Below are 686 nucleotides of genomic sequence, written 5' to 3' on the forward strand. Positions count from 1 at the left end.
CGAGGGCATTCACTGCGAAGCCCAGCCGCATTACGGTCGCCTGCAGCCAGCTGACCTCCTTAGGTCGGGAGGGAGCCTAATCACTTCCGCTCCCAACCTGTGCACAGAGGTGCCTGGTGAGTGGGGTAAGGGGTAAGAAGGACCCACGGGGGCCCAAAGGGAGGCTCCGGAGTCGGGAAACAGGCCAGGGTCCCGGGGATCGGCCCCCACCCCCACTCTGCCTCGGCTCTCCCGCCCATGTAAATGGGGCCTGGAGTCAATTCAGTGACCTTCCGGTTGGGGGCAGACCTCACAAGTGACCACCCAACCTAGATCCAGCGCCCCAAAGCCAGAGAGGTCTGGATGTGGGGGGGCCAACGTCCACGCCCCTGGGAAGCAGATACAAACGAGGGGAGGGGTCGATGCTGAGAATAAATTAGGGTTGGCTGGGGGCTGTGACCCAGCGTCTCTGAGAACAGGAGGGAAAAAAAACCAGGTCTGGGCCACTCTGGGGTTGGGGGTCGCGCCCGGGCCTATGGGCGATCCAGATGAATCCGGCGTCGAGTCCAGGCCCGTCGGGGTCCGGGGGTGGGAAGGGCCAGCCCGGAAGCCGGCAGTATAGTTATGGCACGTGGGGCTGCGGCGGGGTCACTGGTCCTGCATCTGCTGCTTCATTTTCTGCAGCATCTCTTGCATCCGCCTTAGCT

At 63.3% G+C, this 686-nt stretch overlaps 1 protein-coding gene across 1 annotated transcript in view; it reads right to left on the reverse strand.

Moving 5' to 3' along the window:
- Positions 1-80: 80 nt before the first annotated feature.
- The window catches only part of LOC104990928 (septin-5-like), a 4,152-nt gene continuing 3,546 nt past the window's right edge, over positions 81-686 (reverse strand). The window contains exon 9 of the mRNA XM_010843256.1: positions 81-97. Coding sequence (XP_010841558.1) covers positions 81-97 — 17 coding nt within the window. The remainder of the gene's footprint in view (positions 98-686) is intronic.

This window comes from Bison bison, unplaced genomic scaffold (assembly GCF_000754665.1).
Source record: "Bison bison bison isolate TAMUID 2011002044 unplaced genomic scaffold, Bison_UMD1.0 scf7180017847420, whole genome shotgun sequence".
NCBI classification, from domain to species: domain Eukaryota; kingdom Metazoa; phylum Chordata; class Mammalia; order Artiodactyla; family Bovidae; genus Bison; species Bison bison.